At 38.9% G+C, this 24,448-nt stretch overlaps 2 protein-coding genes across 6 annotated transcripts in view; one reads left to right on the top strand and one right to left on the bottom strand.

The window, feature by feature from the left end:
• Window positions 1–5,131, bottom strand: part of esf1 (ESF1, nucleolar pre-rRNA processing protein, homolog (S. cerevisiae)) — a 68,447-nt gene extending 63,316 nt beyond the window's left edge. Inside the window, exons 1-4 of one of the 4 annotated variants that reach the window (XM_073051266.1) lie at window positions 5,047–5,131; window positions 3,571–4,259; window positions 1,632–1,930; window positions 1,198–1,311 (exon numbers count right to left, since the gene is read on the bottom strand). In XM_073051266.1, the coding sequence (XP_072907367.1) occupies window positions 1,198–1,311; window positions 1,632–1,930; window positions 3,571–4,225 (1,068 nt within the window). In that variant the 5' untranslated portion in view covers window positions 4,226–4,259; window positions 5,047–5,131. Of the gene's footprint in view, window positions 1–1,197; window positions 1,312–1,631; window positions 1,931–3,570; window positions 4,260–4,781; window positions 4,849–4,876; window positions 5,026–5,046 lie in introns of those variants that run through there. The other 3 variants (XM_073051269.1, XM_073051267.1, XM_073051268.1) reach the window with 3 other exon arrangements.
• A 197-nt stretch (window positions 5,132–5,328) lies between these two features.
• On the top strand, window positions 5,329–24,448 carry ndufaf5 (NADH:ubiquinone oxidoreductase complex assembly factor 5). 2 transcript variants are annotated; one of them, XM_073051270.1, is made up of 11 exons: window positions 5,335–5,604; window positions 9,628–9,668; window positions 9,811–9,874; window positions 10,627–10,674; window positions 11,327–11,430; window positions 11,628–11,667; window positions 16,815–17,012; window positions 18,794–18,854; window positions 19,450–19,533; window positions 21,032–21,114; window positions 24,226–24,448. In XM_073051270.1, exons 1-11 carry the CDS (start codon window positions 5,380–5,382, stop codon window positions 24,313–24,315), a joined length of 1,038 nt encoding a protein of 345 aa, XP_072907371.1. In that variant the 5' UTR covers window positions 5,335–5,379; the 3' UTR covers window positions 24,316–24,448. The 2 variants fall into 2 exon arrangements, 1 of the variants encoding a protein (XP_072907371.1); XR_012099638.1 differs by lacking the exon at window positions 24,226–24,448 and having other exon boundaries at window positions 5,329–5,604; window positions 19,428–19,533; window positions 21,032–21,096.

The following is a 24,448-nucleotide window of genomic DNA, read 5'->3' as shown; positions in this document are numbered from 1 at the left end:
GATAATGGCACCATAATTCCTTTTTGCATAAGTGCTTTATGCATGTCATCACGAACTTGAATCATTAACAGCTAATTTTAAAGGGTTGGTGTCAAAATAGTACTGCAGTTGGACTGACTTTCGCAAGTTTCAAATTAAGTACCTTTATTAATTGTGAAAGATACAATTGCTGGAGATCAGGAGTCACATGAAGAAATGCCCTTCAGTGATTTGCATCATCTGTATGTCTGCAAAATCCCAATGATTTTGAGCCTTATTTCACATTAATAGTGCAAAACATAATATAAAAAATTTTTTTTATGAAAAAAAATCAGTTGGTCAAACACATGAAGAAATGATACTGGGAATACATGGATGTCACTGGAGAGACAAATATTTTGCCAAATACAAAGCTATGAAATTGTAAAGTCATAGGCATCCAACCTTGTCACCACCTTCTTAAAAGGATGTCAGGGTCTAAGACAGTGCAGCAACACAGAAGGAACCTAGACCAACTCTTTGTTCTGGAAAGGATAACGAAAAATTTAGCAAAGTTTCAAAATTAATGTTTTATCAAAATTAGGGGCAAATGTTTCTATTGCAACAATGAGATATCATAAAATTAAGATAACTGGCGTAAGAAAAGGAATGGATACAAAAAGATTTGAATTGGAAGTCATTATAAATTTAAAAAACATCGGAACTGTGATAGAAGCCGATTCATAGTAAATTTACAAAAGGGAATGGAAAAGAGGGAAAGAGGAGTGGTTATATCTGGAAAGCTCTTTCCTACAGCCAATTGAGATGTGATAAGCTTAATGGTATCTTTTTGCTCAATTTGAAATTACATTAACACATTAGTATTGTATTCATAATTTTGATCAGCGAATGGCTATTTGCTTATCTGAACTCTAGTTAATTCATCACAATGTGTACATAAATGATAAGGAACCAATTCCCTTTTTGTTCTACTTATACTGCTGCAGAAATAATAGTGGAAAAAGGCAAGATCAACAAAGGAATTAGAACCTAAGGCAAACCCTAATTTTGCCATTACTCAGGGCAGCTAGCTAGAGTTCAAAAGTGGAAACATTTTGCTCATTACTCATGAGCAACAGCAATGCACCTATTACCAGTTATTCTACATCTCAATCTGGAGCGAGAAAGAAATCATGGTAACCATGGAAAAAAAACTTGGAAGCATTTAAACCAACTCACCTTCACAGATAACACAGCACCACCTTTGGGGATAAATGAATTGAATAACACCATCAGATCATTTGCCTTTATCTTATCCCAGTCCATATTGCAAACTGCAAATCGGCGAGTGACCTATCAAGGAAATATGGGAAACTAAATTCTAAACAATTCAAAATGCAGATTTTAAAGAATATTAGCAAGACATTTAATTAATTGACAAAAATCATTAGTAGGATATAAAAATCACATTGATGTTGAAAAGAATCAGAAGGAACTAGTTCCCTCAGCAAAAATGTCCAGAATTCAAGGGTAAAAAGATTAAGCATTTGCAAGATCTGTAAAGAAAGATGAAGACAAACATTTTTTTGTAAACAGAGGAAGGTAGTTGTCTGGGTTGAAGAGGGATACAGGTATAATGGGCTCAAAGGTCTCAGCAGTTTTATGATTTTTACCTTATTTTCACGTGGAGCTTCCTTATCCAGCTCTCCCCAGTTGTGCTCAATTTCTGGCTCATTTGCCAATGGATCATCAAAATAGTCATCTTCCTCAGAGCTTGTTTCAATATTTCCTTTTCCTCTGGCCAAGTCAGGACCACTGTCACTATCAGTATCCTCTTCTGACAACTCCTCTTCATCTTCACTGCCTGCTGTGATTTCACTTTCCTTCTCTGAACTCAGGCCACCTGACCTTGAAGATTCACTTCCACTCCACTGACCTTCATCATCAATGTCATCTTCATAGGTGTCACTTTCTGAAATACAGAAAATATATCAGAAGTCTAATCCAAAAAACAGTACTATTGTGAACTTCTGATGGACATTCTGTGTGAAAACAACAAAAGTAATAATAGGGAATTTGGATCTAGTCAATTAGACAAGGAAGTTGAAAAATCGAATTAATGTTACATATTTATGCCCTTTAGCAAAACTTTGCCCAAAGTTATCAAATGTGAGCTGTGATTCTTAATGTTGACTCTGAATCATAGCATCACATTCCTTCTACTCCGTTCATTTCAGATTTCCATAAATTGTAAAATTTCAACTTTAATTTGTAGCAATATCTATCCTTCATGAGAGGAAAATCTGCCAGTTTTACTCGGTCTGTGTGATCCCAGTTCCATCAATATGACCGATTCTTAATTGTCCTTTGAAAAAGCCTAGTGCACCACTCAATTCAAGGGTAATTAAGGATCAACAGGAAAGCCATGCTAGCAAAGTGCAGTTTCCAATAACAAACAAATGAGGAAAAGCAAACCTCCTTGGAGCTACCCATCAAAGTATGTCAAATCTATTTTTGCTGCTCGGACTGTAAACAATCTTGCAGCAAACATGGATATACAAAATACTGAAAAGGATCACTTGGATGGAAAATGAGAAACTTTTCTCCATAACAGAGATGTCTAAGACTGGAGGGCATAGGATTAAGCCAAGCCAAGGCAAAAGGAGGCTAGAGGTGATCAAATGAAAACTTTCTTTCATCTTGAGGTGGTTGCAAATTAGAAAGCTCTGTCTGCAAAAGTGGTAAAGGCTGATAACGTGATGAGTACTTGAACTGCCAAGGTATGGAAGGTAACAAAGTACTGGTATGCTGGATTAGTACAGAAAGGTTCGTGATGGGCAGCATAGACATGGGAAACAGAAGGGCCTTTTTTTTTGTACTGTATGACTCTGTAATCAGACTTCCAGTATCAACAGTTCTGATTTTCAAATCACTACTCAACCTGTTCAACAATATCCTGATCAATAATGGGCAGTAGTGTGGCCCGTTACCATACTGACCTCTGGTGATCTGTGTGAGATTTGCATGTTAACATAACACCCATATGATTTTCCTTGGCTCCTCCAGTTTATTCCCACATCACAAAGTTGATTAATTATCTAGTACAAATTACCTCTATGGTAGGGAGGAGAATTAGAATATGATGTAGAATAGGTTGCAAGGAAATAACTCGGGGAAGGAATTAATGAAATTGCTTCAAGAGTTAAGTATTCAAATAAACCAAATGACCTCCTTCAAAGAAGACAGGAAATAGTTTGGGCTCCTGTGCACACTTGATTTATTAAACCTACTTTGTACCAGAAACTGAAGTAGACAACAATCATGATTGCATCCATGAGAGTGTCAATCTCAAAAAGAATACAGGGACCCCTCAGCATTCTAGAAAATGGCTGTATGGTTGTTTTCCATCAGCAATGTAAATGTCAAGAAATGTGAGATGAAAAAATGTTTAGTAATTTTCTTCCCATATAAATTATGAGAGAGTGAATTTGATTCTGTATCTCAAAGTTTTTGGGTAACCATTTGCAAATTCTGTCAAATTAATTTCCAGAAACTGATTAGCCTGTAAAACACAGGTCGCCCTGTAGGTGCAAACGAAGGTAAACAACATACCTAATTCAGTGTCATCCTCTGAAACACATTTTTTCATTGAACTCTTCTCCGGTTTTATTCCTTTTTGATTTCTAGTGATTTTTTTCTTTAGCAGTTTAAAGCTGGAAATTGATTCATTTTTGGGTTGCTCCATTTCTTCACTACTTTCAGAATGATCATCTTTCAATTCTGTCTCTTCACTTGCTATTGTTTTCAGCTTTTCCTTATTAAAATCTATCTTGACATTATCATTGGGCATCTCAGTTCCTGGTTTTTTAACTTTTTTTGATTTTGTCCCTTTGAGTAACTTTGTTTTTTCCTCTTTGTTGACCATTATGCTACCTTCCAGATTTTTATTGAAACCGCTTTTCCTTTTTTTCATCTTTTTCTCCACCTCTTTCCTTTTGTTCTCTGTGCATTCATCTTCGACCAAATCAGAATCATCTGAGTCCAAATCATAAAAACGCTTCAGATCCTCTGTTGTGCTGTGGTGGATTGGTCTTCCCCTCTTATCCACAGTGTAATTCAGTTTAAATTTCTTCTCATGAAACATTCCTTGAAATCTCTTATCAATCTTGACTTTGCGCTCTTTCTCAGGCATCTCCCAGAATCTGGGGTCCTTCATCACCCGGCTGAAACGCTCGTCATTCATTACTTCCTCCGCCCTTGATGCCATTGCTGCTCAACCTTTTATCCAAACCGACAGAAAGCTGCAAAAGCAAAACAAAAATAAACTTGTGAGAATATGCAATGTGAAACTTTATGAACTACTGTAGGTGAACAGATTTTGCTTCATCCAAGCAAAACCTTCCACATTTCTCCAGCTTAGGACAAGTCTCAATAAATCTCCAAGTTGTTGTTAATTCCTCATTCCTTTTGGCAGCCCGGTGCTGCTCCCTTACCTATCTCTTTAACCCTGTTTTTATTTCAGAATAAAATGTACCATCACTTAGATAGATGACTTAAAATATCTCGTCTTACATATCTGTATTAAAATTTGCATCTCAATAATCATTCGTGTGGGCCAAGTATAAATTCCTACGAGCGACCTTGAAACGTCTTACAATGTGTTTTTTTAAAAATCTGTGTAACTTCCCGCATCATCGTGACATTAGGTAGTTTTAAGAGATCTGGCAAAGTGGTCGGAACGGAGCGGGAGTATCAGAACATCAACAGGAGACATAAAAGACTGCAGAGGCTAGAATACGGAGCGAAAAAAACCCCCAAACTACCATCGGAATTCAGTGAGTCGGCAATGTCTGTACAATTAAGTGGTCGATCAACATCTCGGATCGAGACCCTTCCGAAAGGACGACCAACCACTTACCCTGCGGATGCTGCTCGGCCAGCTCAGTTCCCCGGGAGCTTTCCCTTATTGATCAACTGACGGTGGGGGGGGGGGGGTGTGTGGAGAGGAGAGGCGAACAGTCACGGCCACCCGGGGGTGAAATGCTCTGATCCCGGTAGTCGGTGGAGGAACGACCGCTTTAAACTCACCAGAAACCAGCACCGTCCTCGTGCCACTCACTTCACCTCCGCTCTTTGACCCTTCACCTCGCGGAACGGCTGACACCGAATAGGGGAGGATGCGGAGCGGCTTCGGCGCTTACACTTCAACAGGGAAAGGCACGCAGTGCGCCGCAAATCATGAACGACGCGAATGAAATGGAACAAATGTAACTGTGTTAAACAAATGACCCAGGTTAGGTGCTCACTCCCGAAAACCCCTTTAATCAGAAGGAGGGTGTTCCCCAAGCTACGAGTGGTGGAGTCGGGTGGCAGGCGGTTGGGAGAACGCATGCGCGGGGTTTTCGTTCTCGGTCCCGGAGGATGGAGGGGATGAGCGGAAGGTCCCGGGTGGCTTTCGCCGCTCTTCGGTTGTTGGCCAGTCATCAGCGGCTTGAGGTCTCACTGCCCTGGGCGAGCTGCCGGCGGAATGTGGCCTCGAGAACAGGGAGCTCGATGAACGTGTTCGACCGACGAATGAAGCGGCGGCAGAAGAACTGGGCAGTATCAATGGACGAAAACAAGCGGTGTGATTACCTGAGAGAAGAGGTGAGGGGCTGCGCCCGCTCCTTTCTGTCCAGAGGTTGTTAGGTTGCAAAGGTTTTATAACAAGTCCACAAGGTGTTTTGAAATAAAAGAATTACACATTTCGTCAGCAGGTCAAGTGGTGCCTTTGAAGGGAGAAAAAGAAATTTGAAGGTCAATGACGCCTTGTCTTTTAGGGTGCTTCCTATGTCCTGTGTTACCTCTCTGTGAGGATTTTGGCTTTCTAACTTGTTTCATTTCTCTCCATTATATTGGCTGGTCTAAGCGTTATTTCTATGTCTAAACCACAGCTTAAAATCACCCAATTATTTACTCGTCATCACTATCCTTGCCACCTACGTTGTGGATGCAAAAGATATCAGTTAAAATCAGGCAAATCCGATAGTATCAATACTGGGTGGAGGTAAGGAGTAGCAATGAAAAGAAGATAGATGAAGGGGAGGGAAAAAAAGTTTCAATTGGCAACCTTTCAACAGAAATAAAAGTCATTATTAAGATTTTTTTTTTCATCTTAACTCTGTTCAACTTCATAATGCTGCACGGTTTTGGAGATAACCATATTTATATTGGAACTCCAGGTTCTGCAGTGCTTGTATTTCTGTTAAATTTTTCATTGATAGTTTATTCTCTTCTGCTACACCCCCTTCCCCTTTGACAGAATCTCAAGTCCTATTCCCCAAACTAAACGGCCTTCTCTCTCCTGTTTTGCATCATTCCCATTTTTTTATGTCTGACTTGGGTCACAAGAATTTATGCTTTGTAATTTTGGATATTTTGTGAGTGGGTCAGCATTAGAGTGAGGAGTTCAGGCTTTGGTGAGGAGAGGTGAACGCTGTAGGTAGATTTTTTTCATTTAATTTTTTTATTTTTATTGCACAGTTAGGATGCTAGGCAGGATAGTGGAATACTCTTCTGTGAAACATGGGAAGACAGGGAGACCTCCAGTGTCCCTGATGACTACAGCTGTAAGATATGCATCCTACTGTCACTTCTTACAGACTGTATTAATTAATTTATTGAGATACAGTGTGGAATAGGCCTTTCGGGCCCTTGGAACCGCGCCGCACAGCAATCTGCCGATTTATTCCTAGCCTATTCACAGGATGATTTACAATGACCAATTAACCTATCAATTGGTATGTCCTGGGACTCTGGGAGGAAACTGGAACACCTGGAGGAAACCTATGTAGTCAGAGTGAAAACATACAAGCTTCTCACAGTCAGTGGCAGGAATTGAACCCAGGCTGCTGCTACTGTAAAACATTATGCTAACTACTTGGGAATTGGAGCTGAAGCTGGATGAACTCCGGATTAAATGCCGTCCATTCTATTTACCTAGGGAGTTCTCATCTGTGATCCTGACTGCGGTTTACATGCCACCAGTGGCTGTCTATAATTAAATGCTTGAGATACTGCATGATGCTGTCTGCAAACAAGGAACATTCTACCTCGACGCATTTCAGATCATAGTCAGAGACTTCAATCAGGCTTGTTTGAAGAAAACTGCCCAATTACCATCCCAACACACTAGACCACTGTTATACTAAGATAAGGAGTGCTTACCATTCCATGCCCAGGCTGCATTTGGTAAATCTGATCACTTGGTTGTCCTTTTCCTACTTGCATACTTGCAGGGACTAAAGAGCAAAGCTCCAGAGATTTGGACAACAGAGGTTGTAATGGATTTTGTTGAAACAGTTGTTGGTGAGTGTGACCTCTCAAAATCATTGAGTCTTCCTCATTTGAAAGCCCTGGGTGAACTGTGAGAGCCACACCAGAGGCATTCAAGTCTGCTGACCAGAGGTCCAGGTACAATCTCTGGAAAGCCATCTCGTGGGTGAAGTAACAATTCTGGACCAAACTTGAATCAATAAAGGATGCTCAACATCAGTGGCTGGGCTTGAATATGATTGTGTTATATGCCCCTAGGGTTTATTTAGAATGAGAGTGACTTTTAGACACTTAGATTTCTTTTTTGACTACAAAAATTGCTTGGTTACTATGGTGAGAGAGGTGGAGTTATTTGATGGACAATCAATTGTTTATGTAAGTGTGTGGCTTGTTTTGAATATACAAGGACACACAGACACACACAGTCAGAGTCAAGATGGATTTGGTCAATGGAAGACACCAGTGAGTCGGTCACTGGTTTAAACTTTCAGTAGCCCAAAGGGGTGAGTTGAGATCGATCCAAAGTATTGATAAATGACTCTCACAAGTTGCTGCAACTAGAAGAAGTTTGCAGAGAGGAGAGGAAGGTTTGAAACAGAAGAAACCTAGTGACAAAGATTTCTTAGCAATGGGTGAGGTGCTGGAGGATTTGAGGATATCTATTGTTCTGTTTTTTTTAAGAAAGGCTCTAAAAATAAGCTGAGAAATTATAAGCCATTGAGTCTGACATCAGTAATGGGTAAGTTATTGGAAAGTATTCTAAAGACTGGATATATAAGTATTTGGATTGACAGGGACTGATTGGGTATAGTCAACACGGTTGTGTGTGTGTGTGGTAGGTAGTCTCTAAACAATCTTGTAATTTTTCAAGGAAGTTACCAGGAAAGTTAAAGGCAAGGCAGCTGATGTTGTCTATGTGGACTTTAGTAAGGTCTTTGACAAGGTCCTACGTGGAAGGTTAATCAAGAAGATTCAGGTTCTTGGTGTTCAGGATGAGGTAGTAAATTAGATTAGGAAGAGAGTGTTAGTAGATGATTGCCTCTCTGTCTGGAGGCCTGTGACAAGTCATGTGCCACTTGGTCGTGTTTGTCATCTATATCAATAATTTGAATGATGGTGTAAACTAGGACAGCAAATTTGTGAATGACACAAAGACTGGGAGGAAGGGTGTCTCGCAGCAGAATCTGGGCCAGATGGAAAAGAGCAGATGGAGTTTAATGCAGACAATTCTGAGATGTTACAATTTGGGAGGACATACACAGTGAGTAGTAAGGCACTGAGGAGTGCAGTAGATCAGAGTAATCTGAGAATACAGATTTGTAATTCCTTGAAAGTGGTGTCACAAGTAGATAGGATTGTAAGAAGAGCCTTTGTCCCATTAGCCTTCATAAACCAAAGTATTGAGTACAGGTGTTGAGATATGATGTTGAACTTGTATAAGACATTGGTGAGGCCTAATATGGAGTACTGTGCACAGTTTTCGTCGCCTACCTTCAGGAAAAATACCAATAAAATTGAAAGAGTGCAGAAAAAATGAGGACTTGAGTTACAGGGAAAGGTTGAATAGGTTAGGAAGAGGTTGCTCACTGGATTGTAGGGGAATAAGTGAAGATTTGATATGTATACAAAATTCTGAGGGGTATAGATAGTGTCTATGCTGATGGTGTTGTGGTGTCTTCACCCTGACTTCAGAACAAGAGATCACAGGTTCAAATCTGGCCAGCTCCCTGCACGTTTTCCATCTGTGCTAGGTTGAGCAACGAGCTAGCAACTTGGCCTTGTAAGACAGATAAACACTAAAAAAATGGCAAGGTTGCTGGACGTTGCATCAAATAAGGTGTAGAGAGAAACTTTACCTTTTTACCTATAGATAGGGCAAATGCAAGCAGGCCTTTTCCACTGAGGTTGGAGGAGACTAGAACTAAATGTCATGGGTTAACGGTGAAAGGTGAACTATTTAAGGGGAACATGAGGGGGATCTTTTTCATTTAGAGGGCGGAATGAGCTGCCAGCTTAAGTTTCTTGGCACAATTTTGCTCTTCTATCTGCAGATAAGTTATACTTGCCTTTGACCTGACCTGACCCATATTTCTGGAATTTACTCCACAGCTCAATGTTTCTGGTGGGAATAAATGATAAAACATTTTGGGGGCCAAACTGAATTCTCTTTTTTGACTTAAGTATGCATTATCTTAGATACATAACTGCTGAGAACAAGCACAACTGTAACTTAGCTTGTTCTACCATTGAATGAGATTTTGGCTAACCTGTTGTAAAACAAATCATATTTTTATATTTTTAGATATAATTATCCAGCTTTGCAAATGATCTATATCACAATTTTGCAATTTACAGGTTGGAAGCAGAATTGTGGACAGAGTTTTAGATATTGTGAGGTAAGTTTAAGTCTGCTGTGTTATGATTTTCTCTATAATTGCAGACCACCTATATTTCATAACCTTTTCTCACAATGTTAAAGCAATATAGTTCAAAAATGTGGATGAAGTTTTATTAAGATATGACTTCTCTTTTCTTTAGAACTTTCCCAGTTGCACTGGATATTGGATGTGGTAAAGGCTATATAGCAGAATATCTAACCAAGGTAATTGCTTAGAGGTTGGCAAAATGGTTTGAAAAAATTCAGTTTTCATGCTCAGTCAAGGCTGAGTTGCTAATAAAATGTGAAATTGGAAATCTCAACAGGTTTGCTTTTGGGCATAAATCCATTACAAATTGACAGTTTTAATTATAGGTTGAATGTGTTTTGTTTATTGTGATGGAGGATATTGCAAAGCATAATATCTGTAATACTGTAAACTTAATCTTGGATTAAAACTAAAGTCAGTGAGATATTCCTGTCTCTTCAAACACTGTGTTTTTGATTTTGCATCTTGACGTATTTGTACACTGCTTACGTTTCTGTTGTATTGATGATAATTTTCCTGAAGTTACGAGATGAAGTGGAAAAGCCTGCAGCATCATTGAAAAGTAACAAAACAGCAATGAAGTAAAATTTAGGTAGCTTGATGTAGAAAATTTAACACCTTTATTTGCTATGTTATGAAGAAAGTTGAACAAAAGCTGACAATCCTTTTAAAGCAACATATACACAACATGCAGGAGGAACTCAGAAGGTCAGGCTGAAACGTTGACTGTTTATTCATTTCCTGAATTCCTCCAGCATTTTGTGTGCGTTGCTTTGGATTTCTAGCATCTGCAGACTTCCTTGTGTTTTATTGTTTTAAAATGGAGTCTTTTATTAAACGCCTTCATTTAAAGAAATTTGAATGAATATTTTGGAACATGTTTGAAAATAGTTGGTTATATGATTTCATCCTTTTTCTGTTGTTCCAGGACACAGTTCACAATCTCTATCAGATGGATACCGCAGAGAATGCTTTGGTAAGTTCACAGTGGTATTTCTTTGCAATTTGTTATCTTCATTTAAGAAAAGCCTATTAGTTATAAATAATGTGCATGCTCAGCTTTTGCAATTCTCAATTTATATAAAATTAAGATGTAATTAAAATGAATTAACAAACCTTTATGGAATAATGTGAAGAATACATATTTTAGGATTTTAGCATTGCTTGCAACAGAATTGATTAAATCTGCTTTCCTTTTCAACATGTACATCTTAAAACATAGGTACATTATCTTATAGCAAATGATTTCACACTGATAAATGTATTGCTATACCTATGTTTTCTGTAGTGGTATCGGAATTGCATCTCCAGTTTTATTCCTGTCACACTAGTCTTTATCTGGAGACCCAAAATGGAGAGCGGTGTTTCTTCCCCACCCCTCCTCAAATGGGTAGTGAATAAAGCTGGAGAGCAAGTGAGCATTTTGTCCATTCTACTTCCTGTAGAAGCAATTTCAGATGTCTTGAAATAGACTGGAGTGTAAAATAATAGAATAAGGTCTGGGAAGGAGAAAGCACAGTGTATTTATAAATGGAGAAAAATGTTCCTTTTATGCACTGGTTAAGTGACAACAGTACCTCTTGAGCAGCTAAAAGTTTAGCTTTATTGCTTTAAGTATTCCTTTACAGAAATGCCCAGTTGAGACTGAAATTCCCACTTATCGTGTCATAGCAGATGAAGAGTTTCTTCCCTTTCAAGAAAATACATTTGATCTCATTCTTAGCAGCTTAAGGTATGTGAGTAAGGAACCATTTTTGATAGAAGAATTATGTCCACAAAATTATATATAAATAATGTCTCCTGAGAGTGGAATGTGATTTTATTTGAATTTTGCAAAAATAGTTGGTTTTCTGTAAGATATAAAATTAAATTTTTATCTTTAATAACTTAATGCTCTAAAACAATTAAAATTTCCTCTTTCATTTTTAGCTTGCATTGGGTGAATGACCTCCCAGGAGCTTTCAAACAGGTGAGAATGCTTTTACCACAATTCCAAATGAGTAGTTTAAAAATAAGTGGTTTATAAAGTGTGCTGCACAGTGATGCCTCAGATGCTTTATTTTATATGTGCTGAGGCACGTTACCATATTTATAAACAAAGGCTGAAGGCATATTTTCCAAGTAGTTCATTTTTACAAACAATTCAATAATTAGGGGAGCAGATAGGATGTTCTGTGGCTGTGAAAGAGACACCTGGATTGTATGTTGCCTTCTAGGTGCCAGGGTTAGGGATGTCTTGGATTGGATTCACAGAATTCTAAATGGGGAAAGGTAAGGAGCCGGATATTTTGGTGCATAACGATATAGGTGGGAAAAGGGATGAGTGCTGAAGAGAGAATATCGGAAGCTAGGTAGGAAGCTAAAAAGCGGGACCTCAAGGGTAGCAATCTCTGGATTGCTACCTGCCATGTGCGACTGAGGGTAAGATTAGGTGATCTGGCAGATTAATTTGTGGCTTAAGAATTGGTGCCAGGGGCAGGGTTTCAGATTTGTAAATCATTGGGATCTCTTCCGGGGAAGGTACAACCTGTACAGAAAGGACAGGTTTCATCTGAACTGGAGGGGGATCAATGTCCTTGCAGGCAGGTTTGCTAGAGCTGTTGGGGAGGGTTTAAACTAGTTTGGTAGGGGGTGGAAAGCAGTGATTGGGCAGAGGATGGAATAATTGGTGTACAGATAGATTACACAAGTATATGCACGTACAGAATCTGTGAGGAAGGATAGGTAGATGATATTGCAAAATTGGAGTCTGTGGGATAGATTTAAGTGGGATACAAGAAGTATCAGGAACAAAGGTGATGAACTTGGAGCATGGTCAGTACATTGAACTACGATGTTGTGGGCATTACAGAGTCTTGGTTGTCACAAGAGCAGGAAAGGCTGCTGGATGTTCCGGGGTTTAGGTGTTTCAGAAAGGACAAGGAGGAAGGTAAAAGAGGTGGGGGAGTGGCATTGCTAGTCAGGGATAGTATCACAGCTGCATAAGGGGAGGACTTTGTGGATGGATTGTCTATTGAGTCAGTTTGGGTGGACACCAGAAACAGGAAGGGAGCAATCACTCTTTTGGAATTATTCTGTAGACCCCCTCCCCCAATAGCAGCAGAGACACTGAGGAACAAATCAGGAGGCAGATTTTGGAAAGGGGTTGCAAAAATAACAGGGTTGTTGTCATAGGGAACTTCAACTTCCTTAATATTGTTTGGCACCTGCCACATATAAAAAGTTTGGATGGGGGAAACTCAAGAAGGAGTCCTGACTCAATATTTGGTCAGGCTGACTAGAAGAGAGGCCATACTGGATCTGGTGCTAGGTAATGAGCCAGGTCAGGTGTCAGATCTTTTGATGGGAGATTATTTCAGACGTAGTGACCATAACTCTGACCTGTATTATAGCCTTGGAGAGGGATAGGAGCTGATGGTATGAAAAAGTATTTAATTGGGGTGGGAGAATGATGACGTTATTAGGCAGGAACTGGAGAGCATAAATTGGGAATGGATGTCGTCGGAAACGTACAACAGAAATATGGTGGTTGCTTAAAGGAGTGCTTGCATGAGGTTCTGGAGGAATTGGTTCCATTGAAACAGGGAAAGGATGGTAGAGTGAAGGAAACATGGATGACAAGGGATGTGAACATCTGGTCAAAAGGAAGAAAGAAGCTTACTTTAGGTTTTGGAAGCAAGGATCAGACAGGGCTCTAGAGACTTGCAAGGTAGCCTGGAAGGAGCTGAAGAGAGAATGAAAGGCATTGGTGAGTAGAACAGTCCATGTTCCAAACCTTCCCCAGTAATGCTCCCCAACTCTTCCTCCAGTACACTGAAGACTGCATTTGTATTGCTTCATGCACCCATGCTGAGCTCATCAATTTCATCAACCTTGCCTCCGACATCCACCCTGTCCTAAAATTCACTTGGTCCATTTCTGACACTTCCCTCCCTTTCTTGATCTCCTTGTCTCCATGTTTGGAGACAACCTGTCGACCGACATCTTTTGTAAATCTACCGATTCCCATAGTTATCTGAGTATACCTCTTCCCACCTGTTTTTTTAAAAATGCTATTCGCTTTTCTCAGAAAAGACAAAGGAACTGCATCTGTTCACAGGATGCAGCTTTCCAGTCCAGGATATCAGAGGTGCTCTCATTCCTCAAAGAACAAAGTTTCCCTTCCTCCACAATTGATGCTGCTCTCACCTGCATCAGCTTTGTTTCCCAAACTGCCGCACTTACGCTATCTTCCTGTCACCTTAATAGTGATAGAGTTCCTCTTATCCTTACCTACCACCCTGTGAGCCTCTGCATCCAATACTTCATCCTCTTCAACTTCCACCATCTCCAAAAGGATCCTACCTCCAAACATACCTTTACCTCCTCCCTCCCTCCCTCCACTTTCCTCAGGGATTGCTCCCTGCATAATTCCCTTATCCATTCATCCCTCCCTGTGAATCTCCCATATGGCACTTAACCCAGCAAGCAGTCAAACTGCTACACCTGTCCATTCACCTTCTTCCTCAGTTCCATTGTGGGCACCAAACAGTCTTCACCTGTGAATCTTCTGAGCTTATGTATTGTGTATGGTGCCCCCCCCATGCGATTGGTGAGACCCGTCGTAAATTGGCAACTACTTCATCAAGCACCTCAACGCCATCCGACAAAAGCATAACTTCCCGGTGGCCAAGCATTTTAATTCCGATTCGCTTTCCTGTTTGGACACACTGCTGTATGGCTGCCTCTTGAGGACATGCTCAGGGTAGAGGAGCAACACCTTGTAGTCCGTATGGATAGCCTCCAACCTGATATGAATATTGATTCCTCCTGCTTTAAAAAAAAATTCTCCCGCTCCTCTCTTCTATCCCCACTCTGACCCCTTAACTCTTCTCACTTGCCTGTCACTTCCCCCAAGTCCCTTTTTCTGACCCTTCTTTCTATAGTTCACAATCCTCTCCAGCCCTTTACCTTTCCCACCCACCTGGCTTCACGTATCACCTTCCAGCTATCTTTCCCCTGCGCCCACATTTTTATTCTGGCATCTTCCCCCTTCCTTTCTGGGCCTGAAACGTCAACTGTATTCATTTCCATAGATGTTGCCTGACCTTCTGAGTTCCTTCAGCATTTTGTATGTATTGTTTTGGATTTGCAGCATCTGGAGAATTTCATGTGTACATCTAAACATTTTTCCCTCCAGACTGGTAGCTTCTTTCCTGCTTGTCGGTTTCTCTAGTTTGGTTATATCCAATTCACCTTACGGAAATGCATGTTATTAGTGGAACTGCCTGTGCCAGCAAGTTAGATGAAAAGCATGCTGAAGAAAAGCAGAGTTATCATGACCTCTTGATAGATCTTTGGAGTTCCAAATATTTCCAGGATTTCAGATTTATGTGGTTGTAGAGGGAAGGAAGGAAAACACTGGAATTTATAATGCAAATATAGCTTAAACCAGCCTATTGAGATAGAAGTGATTACATTTGTTTATAAAGTAATATGATCTTAATGATGAAAAGGGATTGGGACAAAATGAAGTTAAATTGGAAAAGCAAGCAAAACAAGTTCAATCAAAAAGCAAATTTTTGAATATATTTACGAATTGTATTAATGTTCAACAAACCATTAAACATATTGGTGACTATTTACATATATTCTATTTAGAAACAGTACTTGGGAATGGGGTGGTAGCAGAAACGTGCAGAAACTTTATGATATTGAACATGCATGTGGGTCCATATAAGCACCTGAGGAATGGGAAGAAGAGTACAACTAGATAAAATGTTCCATTGGAAATAAAATGTTTTGAAAGTTCAACAACATAATATCAAAATGAGATGGGAAGTACAGTCGTCCCTCAGTATCCGTGGGGATTGGTTCCAGGATGCCAAAATCCGCAGATGCTCCAGTCCCTTATATAAAATGGCGTAGTATTTGCATATAACCTAAGCACATACTCCCATATACTTTAAATCATCTCTAGATTACTCATAATACCTAATACAATGTAAATGCTATGTAAATAGTTGTTATACTGTATTGTTTAGGGAATAATGATAAGAAAAAAAAGTCAGTACAGAGGCAACCATCGTAGCTCTTCTGGGAACGCTGATGTTGCCTCAGCATCAGCTGATGCCGATTCTCCTATGGTCTTTAAGTTCTTGAGGCTGTAGCGCTTTACATAGCTAGCCAGCCATTCCTTACTAGCCTTAAACTCCTTCCTGTCGCTCACAACATAAGTAGTGAATGAACGAGACACGAGGTGAACAATGCTCAAACAACGAGTGCTGAGGAGAGACGGAGAATCTGTGAAATGGCGGGAGACTACAGCAAGGTATGCCTACACGTCACTTCATTCACGTGGATTCAGCATAGTGCTTGGCACGCGGCAAATTCAAGTTCTGTTCTTTGGAACTTTCTGGAATATTTTGTCGAATATTTTCGATCCGCGGTTGGTTGAACCCGCGGGTACCAAGGGCCGACTGTACTAGAGATGTTTAATATAATTTTCTAGATATGTGCAGAAATTGTGATTGTTTTACATTGCCGGATGGGGAATATTTTTGCATTTGTTAAGTAACGGTGTAAAAGTTGGTCTTGGCTCTGGCCAAACCTCAGGAGTTCATAAGAGGTTGAAAATCTGTACATTATAAGAGAGGAATGGACTACATTGAAACTGTCAATTCTAATTTGTAATGGAATGATCTTATTAGAGCATATTTCTTAGGAAAATCATAGTATTTGGACAAGGAAAATGAATGGGTATTCATACATGCTGATTTTTATGATGACATTCAAAAACAAACTAAATATTTAAATAATCATACTGGTTAATTGCCGCTACCTCCATCAGTTCATGCACAAATAGTGCTTTTGGATTGGGGACTGAAAATAAATATTGTTGAAAAAATTTTATTTTAAAATTAAGACTTTAAGCTATTAGCAAGGAGATTATAGTTGCAATATTGATAATTGGTTTTAATATTTTGAACCATTTGAGATGTTTTTGCCTCTAAATCTCTCAGAACTGCTACTTGAGCAAAAATAGGTTTGTGATGTGCACCAACAAATAGATTGACTGACCAGTAATTTTTGGTGATTTACTGACTGTCTGCTAACAATGGTTATCACCTTCTCTAGATTCATTTTTCCTTGAAACCAGATGGAGTTTTCATTGGTGCCATGATGGGAGGGGAAACTTTGTATGAACTTCGTTGTTCTCTACAACTAGCAGAACTGGAACGTGAAGGAGGATTTGCACCTCATGTATCACCATTTACTGCTGTGACAGACCTCGGGAATCTCTTGGATCAAGCAGGATTTAATATGCTAACTGTGGTAAGGCAAATAACTTTTTAAAATTATATGTAGTTTACATTAATAAATAGTGGGGAGAACAAATGAAATTAGAGCCCTCTATTAATTATGTTAATATTATGCCATTTTTACCAAGTATCAATTGGCATGATTAATTCCTTGTAAAATTTACTTATTTAATGTTCATGTTCATGGAAGTTAAAGGGGTGTAACTTAATTTAAGATATTGTGGAAGAATTTTGTCACTTTTCTCAACCATGCCAGCCCACCTTTGTTCCTACTGTTACCTCTGCAGATTAGTCAAGCATATGTTTACTATGAAATATAGAAATAAAGACAGTCAGCTGATGTTCTAATAACCAGAACAGTAGAGCACATGAACAGCCCTTTCACCCAACAATATCTCCACTGTTACGCACCAGCAGCAACAGACCACAACCTGAGTCAAGTTTCAATGTTAAACAACTATTTTTTTACTAGTATCTACCCAAAATACATAAGATTAAACAAACTACTCTCCTAAACCTAAGTTAACAGTGTTATGCGTTTGTGGCTCCCAAACCATCAGGCTTAGGGACAGTTCTTAAAGTCTTAAGATGGCAAGCTAGAAAGTTCTGGTAATTCACAGAATAGGTTAGAGGAGAAACTTGTAAATCCACATTAAAATGTAAGAGGAGGCGTCCATGAAGAATTCCAAAGGTTCCACGTTGGGAAAACAACGTAACTGTCACAGAAGATCTCAGCCGATGAGTAGTGTTCTAAAATACACGTAAAGGTATCACAATGTGACAGTCACGGAATACTCCTTAGCACGAGTGGTCACCACATAACACACCCGAATCCATGTAAGGGTTAACAAAAAAGTGGTCACCACAGAGTACTCCAGGAATCCACGTATGGATCGTACAAAGTGACAGTCATGTATCCAATATGTACTGTGTGCTGCTAATCAACCCAATCCGTTGTGTGTGGGAAAGTATCAAACTTTACCCATTACTGTAGCAAGCTCCTGCTCATGGTCTAAAGTCTTAACCCCCTCCCCATCGTCCCAGCAATCTGTATTTCATTATACTGACATCATACACCCACCCTGTCCAGGCGCTTAAAGTGACGCTCACAGAAATGTTGACCCGTAACACTGCTGAATATGATACTGAATTAAACTAATTCTCTTCTGCCTGTATATGATCTACACTCCTCTTCCCTGCATATTCATACATCTATCTAAAGGCCTGCTTTACAGCACTATCATATCTGCTTTCACCATTCCTGGGCAGCTTGTTCCAGACACCTGTTCCACACATCACCTTTAAAGTGCATGTTCTCCACACTTGACATTTCTTCCTTTGGAGGGGGTGGGAGGGAAGGTTCTAGGAAGATTCAGACTATATACCCTATCCATGCCTTCCTTTAACTTGCAGCTCTAGCAGGTCTCTTCTCAGGTTCTGCTCCAAAGAAAGCAACACATTTGTCCCACCTCTCCTTTATAGGTCATCCCCTCTAATCCAGGCAGCATCCTGGAAAACCCCTTCTACATCCTTTCCAAAGCCTTCACATCTTTCCAATAATGGGCAACTGGAATTTCACACAGTATTCCAAATGCAATATAACTGAAGTATTATACAGCAGTGTTATACTCAATGATCTAACCGATAGAGGCAAGCCTGCCTGATGCCTACTGTACCATCCTTTTTGTGTTGCTACACATTAATTTGAACATTGCCTTAGCTTAAGTGTCAAAAGGGAGGAAAGTAGGGAATATTAAATACTTTTCAGGATTCTTAATTATTTTTTTTCCACAGGACGTTGATGAAATCCAGGTCAACTATCCAGGAATATTTGAATTAATGGAAGACTTGCAAGGTTAGTTTTTGTTTTTGGTAGTGTACAACAAAAATACGTAGTATCATGTTTTAAAATATTTTAAAGGATTGCATCAAGCACAGTGGTGGCTAATAATATGTTTTACTATATGTTAAGGATTTTTTCCTTTTTTTTTAACCAAACAGCTGGGTTTTTTTTCTGGTAGTGGGTTTAGATTTTTTGTATAATAAAATTATTTCTTTTCAGTTTTATGTTTAAATTTAATCTATATGGATATCTGTGATTTCAATATATTGTAATCAATATATATCTCACTGTACCCTGTATTCTTTTATGTAAGGAATTAATAAAAATATTGAAAAAGAAAGGATTGAATCACATGAAATTTTATTTTGAAAATATTGTACATTTTATTTGATATGAATTGACAAAAAATCTAGTTAAGTCATGGATCATTTGTTTAGTTTCGAGAAAATGAAGTGAAATATTGTGAATTGTTTTAGAGTGTAGGAAAACATAAACCCTCATATTATAGAATTGCAAAAGGAAACCTTTTAACCCAATGATCTGAACCTAGATACATAATGTGATTTCTTTTAAATCTCCTGATAGTTTTACATCTCTAAATCTGAAGGTATGGGAGAGAGCAATTGTGCCTGGTCCAGGAAACCCATGTTGCACCGGGACACGATGCTGGCAGCTGCAGCAGTCTACAAAGGTGAGTTAATAAAAAGCTGGAAATGAATCTGATATTTGGTATGAGTTAGATATTTAAGTTCAAAGAGGGTGCAGATAACTTAGCATTCCTGATAATGGTTAGTGTTTTTTATTAATATTAACAAATTCCCTCTGTTTAAATATTCCAAATATGAAACTGAAGCATTTGCAATAATTTTATGAGAAATCCTAAGTGGAAAATGCTCATTCCCTGCCTTTCCATGTTACAGAAACTGGTCTGGTCAACTTTATTTATTCCACATGCTCAAGAAATGACAGCGCTGTGGGATCACACAGCATTCCAGGTGTCATACTGGAGATTAGCATTTAAAAATGAGCTATGCTCCTAACTTACTGTTTTGGCATCCTTGCACTCCAGGTTATCAGGCAATGCAGATAATCATCCAGCAATGGCCTGCTCACTAAAAGCAGGACATATCTTGTTATAGGAATGTATTGCCACTGACCTACTCTCAGACATTGTCAAAATAATGGCTCATGTCAATAGTGTGAAATCTTCAATAATATTCACAATCTAGCACAAAGATAAGTAGACATGGCTTATGAAGGAAATTGGGGTTGAGGTTAGGTTCAAAGGGGAGAAATATAAAATTGCCAGGAAAAGCAGCAGGCCTGGGGAGTAGGACCAGCTTAGAATTGTGTGAAAGAATAGGAAAAAATCGTTGGGCAAACATGACTTGTGGAAGAAAGCTGTAGTAACATATCAAAGCTTTAACAGTCATATTTTAAATATCTGAAAATAAAATTGAGTGAATGCAAACCCTACAATTACATATGGCAAAAATTACAATTGGGAGCAATGAAATGTCACTATACTTTATTTCCAAGATTATTTTTGAAAAAGCATTTTCAATTCTGAACAGTTGCTTGATGCTTTCTGGATGCAGTCTAGAATAATTCTCTAACAAGTGTTACAGTTTTCATGTATGTGCAAACAAGTATTGAAAAAATGGAAAAACATAATATGGTAGAGATATCACAACAAGAGAAAATGTGTAGATGTTGGAAATCTAAGCAACACACACAAAATGCTGGAGGAACTCAGCAGGCCAGGCAGCATCTATGGAAAAGAGTACAGTTGACATTTTGGGCCAGACTCTTCAGCAGAACTGGGGGGATAAAAGATGGATAGATTTAAAAGGTAGGAGGAGGGAAGGGAGAAACACAGGGTGATAGGTGAAACTGGGAGGGAGAGGGGTGGAGTAAAGTGATGGGAAATTGGTGAAAGAGATAAGAGATACGTTTATCTCTTGTGTAAGACGAGCCCTAAAATTAGGGATTCACAACTCGTCTTAATTTGCTAGTTCTGTTTTGGCTTAATATTGTGTGTTGTTATTTCAGTTAGATTTCCAGATAGTTTTCTCTTAAATCAGTTTCAATCTGTTTCAAGTGACAGCAGTTGATGGTTAACTAAAGTAAAACATTTAACATTTGTAGCATTAGTACCAAATGCAACTCATTTAATTGTCTCATTATAGAGATGTATGGCAATGATGATGGGTCTGTGCCAGCAACATTTCAGATTCTTTATATGATTGGTTGGAAACCCCATGAGTCTCAGGTAAGGAAGTTTCTTGCTTTTTCTAAGTGGGGGAATAAAACTTCTTCAATGTATGCTATAATTTGGTCCTATTGTCATATACACACAGATATTGACAATTAAATGGTTTAAAATTCTGTGGTTTTCTTGTGTAGGAGCATGCAGAATATTTTAGAATTATATCTAGGGATTGCAGCATCTCTTATATTTAAAAAAAAAAGCTCGTTGAAATACAGTTTGATATTTTGTAATTGTTGGTATATAATAATCCCAATGGCTAATTTGCATACAGGAAGCTCAAAAAATTGTAATGTCACATTCACCAGGTAATACATTTTCGTATTGTTTGATAAAGAATGACCTGGTCATGTGAGATAACATCCTTGCCCTTCAAAGTAAGGGTTGCGGTCCTGGGAACTGTTCGTAGAAGATTGTCTATAAGTTAAGGATGTATAGAGTTGGGAGTGATGTACCAGCATGGATAGAGGATTGCTTAACCAATAGAAAGCGGAGTTAGGATACATGGGTGTTACTCTGATTGGCAGTCAGTGGGAAGCGGTGTGCCACAGGGGTCAGTGCTGGTCATGCAATTATTCACAATATACATTAACGATCTGGAAGAGAGGACCGGGTGCAGTGTATCTAAGTTTGCTGATGACACTAAATTGAGTGGAAAAGCAAAGTGTGCAGAGAGTCTGCAGAGAGATATAGCTATGTTAAGTATGTGGGTAAGAGTCTGGCAGATGGAGTACAATGTTGGTAAATGCTTTGGAAGGGAAAATGGAAGATCAGGTTATTTAAATGGTAAAGATTGCAGCGTGCTGCTGTGCAGAGGGACTTGGGAGCACTTGTGCATGAATCGCAAAAAGTTGATTTGTAGGTGCAGAAGGCTATCAAGAAGGCAAATTGAATGTTGGCCGTCACTGCTAGAGGGATCAAATTTTAGAGCAGGGAGGTTATGCTGCAACTATACAGGGTACTGGTGAGGTTGCACCTGGAGAACTGTATGTAGTTCTGGTCTCCTTACTTGACGAAGGCTTTGGAGGCTGTGCGGAGGTGGTTCACCAGGTTGATTCCAGATATGAGGGGGTTAGACTATGAGGAGAGATCAAGTCACCTGGGACTGTACTCGCTGGAATTCAGAAGGATGAGAGAAGATCTTATAGAAACATATCAAATTATGAAAGGGATAGGTAAGTTAGAGGCAGGAAAGTTTTTTCCTTTGGTAGGTGAGACTAGAACTAGGGGGCATATCCTCAAGATTTGGGGGATTAAATTTAGGATGGAGATGAGGAACTGCTTTTCCCAAAGAGTGGTGAATCTGTGGAATTCTCTGCCCAATGAAGCAGTGGAGGCTACCTCTGTAAATATATTTTAGATAAGGTTGGATAGATTTTTGCATAGTAGGGGAATTAAGGGTTGTGTGGAAAAGGCAGGTAGGTGAAGATGAGTCCATGGTCAGATCAGCCATGATCTTATTGAATGGCAGAGCAGACTCGACAGGCCAGATGACCTCCTCCTGCTGTTTCTTGTGTTCTTACAAATTTTCTGTACGTTGGAAATAGACAATTTCCTCCATATCATAATATAAAATCTTTTTAACCTGGACCAGCCCTTGTAGATTGATTTGCAAAGAATATATTGGGAAGATCAGCAAAACTGTTAAGAGCTGTAACCAGCAAGTCAACTGTGACACATTTGAATGTAGCCCAGGTGGAGTTACTGGGGGTGCTGATGTGCTGGTCAGTGAGAAAATTGTTGTTATTTAAATAATTGTGCTCTTAGGACAGGTGGCTTAGGGTTTGTAATGTTTAACCTGATCTGATGGGTATTGTTTTTATGGGTGACCTCTGCATTGTTTACTGGTGAAAAGATTCAAGTACTGTACCCCGAGAGAGTCTGGGAAATAGATTTTTATGTCAGGTCTTCTGTAGCTTGGGGATGTCTCTGTTGAGCTGTAGTATTTTTAATGAGGTCGAAGAGCTGGAGATCATATATATAACATCTGTTCAAAAAGATGTCACCTTTTTTTTTGCCCTAGATTTCTGGATTCAAGTCTCTGTAGTTGGACTTGTAACCATTTGATTGGGGTGACGAGTGTGATTACACAAGACAAGAAAATAGGAGCAGAAGTAGGCCACCTGGCTCTTTAACCTTGCCCTGTCATTTGAATATGGTCATAGCTCACCAATGCTAGCCTCAGGTCTTTTGCACCATTCTCCCTTAACCCTCAATTCTTTGATCTTTCAAATTTTTAATAAACTCCTCTCTAATACAAGTAGCGATCTAGCCTCAATCCTGAAATTCTGAAATCTGTGGAATGATACAGAGTGGCTCAGGAAGCGACCACTCTGCTCATGCCCATGTAGGCTTTACAGAGAGGTTCTCACCACCTTTTTCCATATGAAGTTCTAATGAAGTATGAATAACTACCGCGTGATGGATCACAATTATTTTATCCCCATATTTAGCGACATCTTGCATTTGACTTTTATGTACTACTACAACAATAACAACAAATTTCATGGCCTATGTCAATGATGATAACCTGACTCTGAACCTGTATTTTAATAGTTTTACTTGAATTGTTAACTTGTACCTTATCCTTTTGGATTTGCTCCTTGCATTGTATGCATCAGTCTTGATTTCATATAAACAATAGTTTTATGTTTCTGTGCCTAAAACCAATGAATGGAAATTGACCAGTTAAGCCCAAGTTGATATTTACGTAGTAATGGGATAGGTCATGTGAGTTTAGTCATTCTTATTTAACGTTACAATTCATTGGAACTGAGATAGCCCCGTTTGTATTTGTTGTACAGTATAATTACATCTTTCTAGGCTAATTGGATTTGGCATAAAATAGACAGCTTAATGGGGAAACTTGAATTATGCAATGATTATAACAAGTTAAGATTTTGTTTGAAAGCCTTTTCAAAATAGAATGTAGGTAAGACCAATCATTTGGGTATCTTTTAGAATTTGAAATTGTGGCTAATTACTACTTTTCACATTTCAAAAGTGTATTTTCTTGATAAGTTGTATACATTTTCAGTATAGCTGGATTACTGTATTGTGCATTATTGTACTACATATTGTGTACTAAATTCATCACATCTCTTTTTTTTCCAGGCTAAGCCAGCAAGGAGAGGTTCAGCTACATTATCAATGGGTGATATAGGAAAACTGTCTGAAATAACGAAAAAGAATAAAAAGTTTTAAAATTGTGGTAGAAATAATATCTATCATTTCAGAAAATCTGCCAGTCAGGCACTGATAATATGGCACACTTAGTTTTACTATTGGATATTAATTGTATAAATGTAAACAGTAAAATTGTCATTTTCAAATTGGA

Source organism: Hemitrygon akajei, chromosome 7, assembly GCF_048418815.1.
Source record: "Hemitrygon akajei chromosome 7, sHemAka1.3, whole genome shotgun sequence".
Lineage (NCBI taxonomy): Eukaryota > Metazoa > Chordata > Chondrichthyes > Myliobatiformes > Dasyatidae > Hemitrygon > Hemitrygon akajei.
Note: the sequence above shows the minus strand (reverse complement) of the source record. Positions and strands in the feature narration are given on the sequence as shown.